The sequence below is a fragment of the Acanthisitta chloris genome, unplaced genomic scaffold, assembly GCF_000695815.1.
Source record: "Acanthisitta chloris isolate BGI_N310 unplaced genomic scaffold, ASM69581v1 scaffold11769, whole genome shotgun sequence".
In the NCBI taxonomy this organism is placed as follows: domain Eukaryota; kingdom Metazoa; phylum Chordata; class Aves; order Passeriformes; family Acanthisittidae; genus Acanthisitta; species Acanthisitta chloris.
In genome coordinates, this window is record NW_008693107.1 from 1,034 (window position 1) to 1,597 (window position 564).

The window sequence follows — 564 nt, forward strand, 5'->3', positions numbered from 1 at the left end:
CTCCAGAAGAATTCCTTGAAAAAGCATGGAAAATGCTAACTGACATTTGTTTTACCTGCTTTTGCCTGTAGAAAATAAACATCCAGGAATACTTTCTGGGGAATATGATGATGAAGAACCCGTTGTCAGAACCAGGTTTGTCTTGAGAGTGTTTTATTTTGCTGATTTTGATTAGTAGTTTGGGTTTTTATTGCTCCTGAGAAATACACTGTAGAACATAAAAGCATGGAAAATGCTAACTGACATTTGTTTTACCTGCTTTTGCCTGTAGAAAATAAACATCCAGGAATACTTTCTGGGGAATATGATGATGAAGAACCCGTTGTCAGAACCAGGTTTGTCTTGAGAGTGTTTTATTTTGCTGATTTTGATTAGTAGTTTGGGTTTTTATTGCTCCTGAGAAATACACTGTAGAACATTGATTCCCAGTGCAGCAGGGTAGAATTTTGTAGATTACTTGGGGTTTTTTTACAAAATGTGTTGTTTTCAATTAATTTTAACACCTCTCCTTGCATCTCTCCTTCCAGTTTTGCTGTGCTGTCAAGACTAATTAGTGTCAGGGAA

The 564-nt window shown here is 36.3% G+C and overlaps 1 protein-coding gene across 1 annotated transcript in view; it reads left to right on the forward strand.

Annotated features, from left to right (window-relative positions):
- Window positions 1-564, forward strand: part of ERLEC1 (endoplasmic reticulum lectin 1) — a gene marked incomplete at its 5' end in the record, with an annotated part of 7,892 nt that overhangs the window by 867 nt on the left and 6,461 nt on the right. Inside the window, one exon of the mRNA XM_009082952.1 lies at window positions 72-135. Within this exon, the coding sequence (XP_009081200.1) occupies window positions 72-135 (64 nt within the window). The remainder of the gene's footprint in view (window positions 1-71; window positions 136-564) is intronic.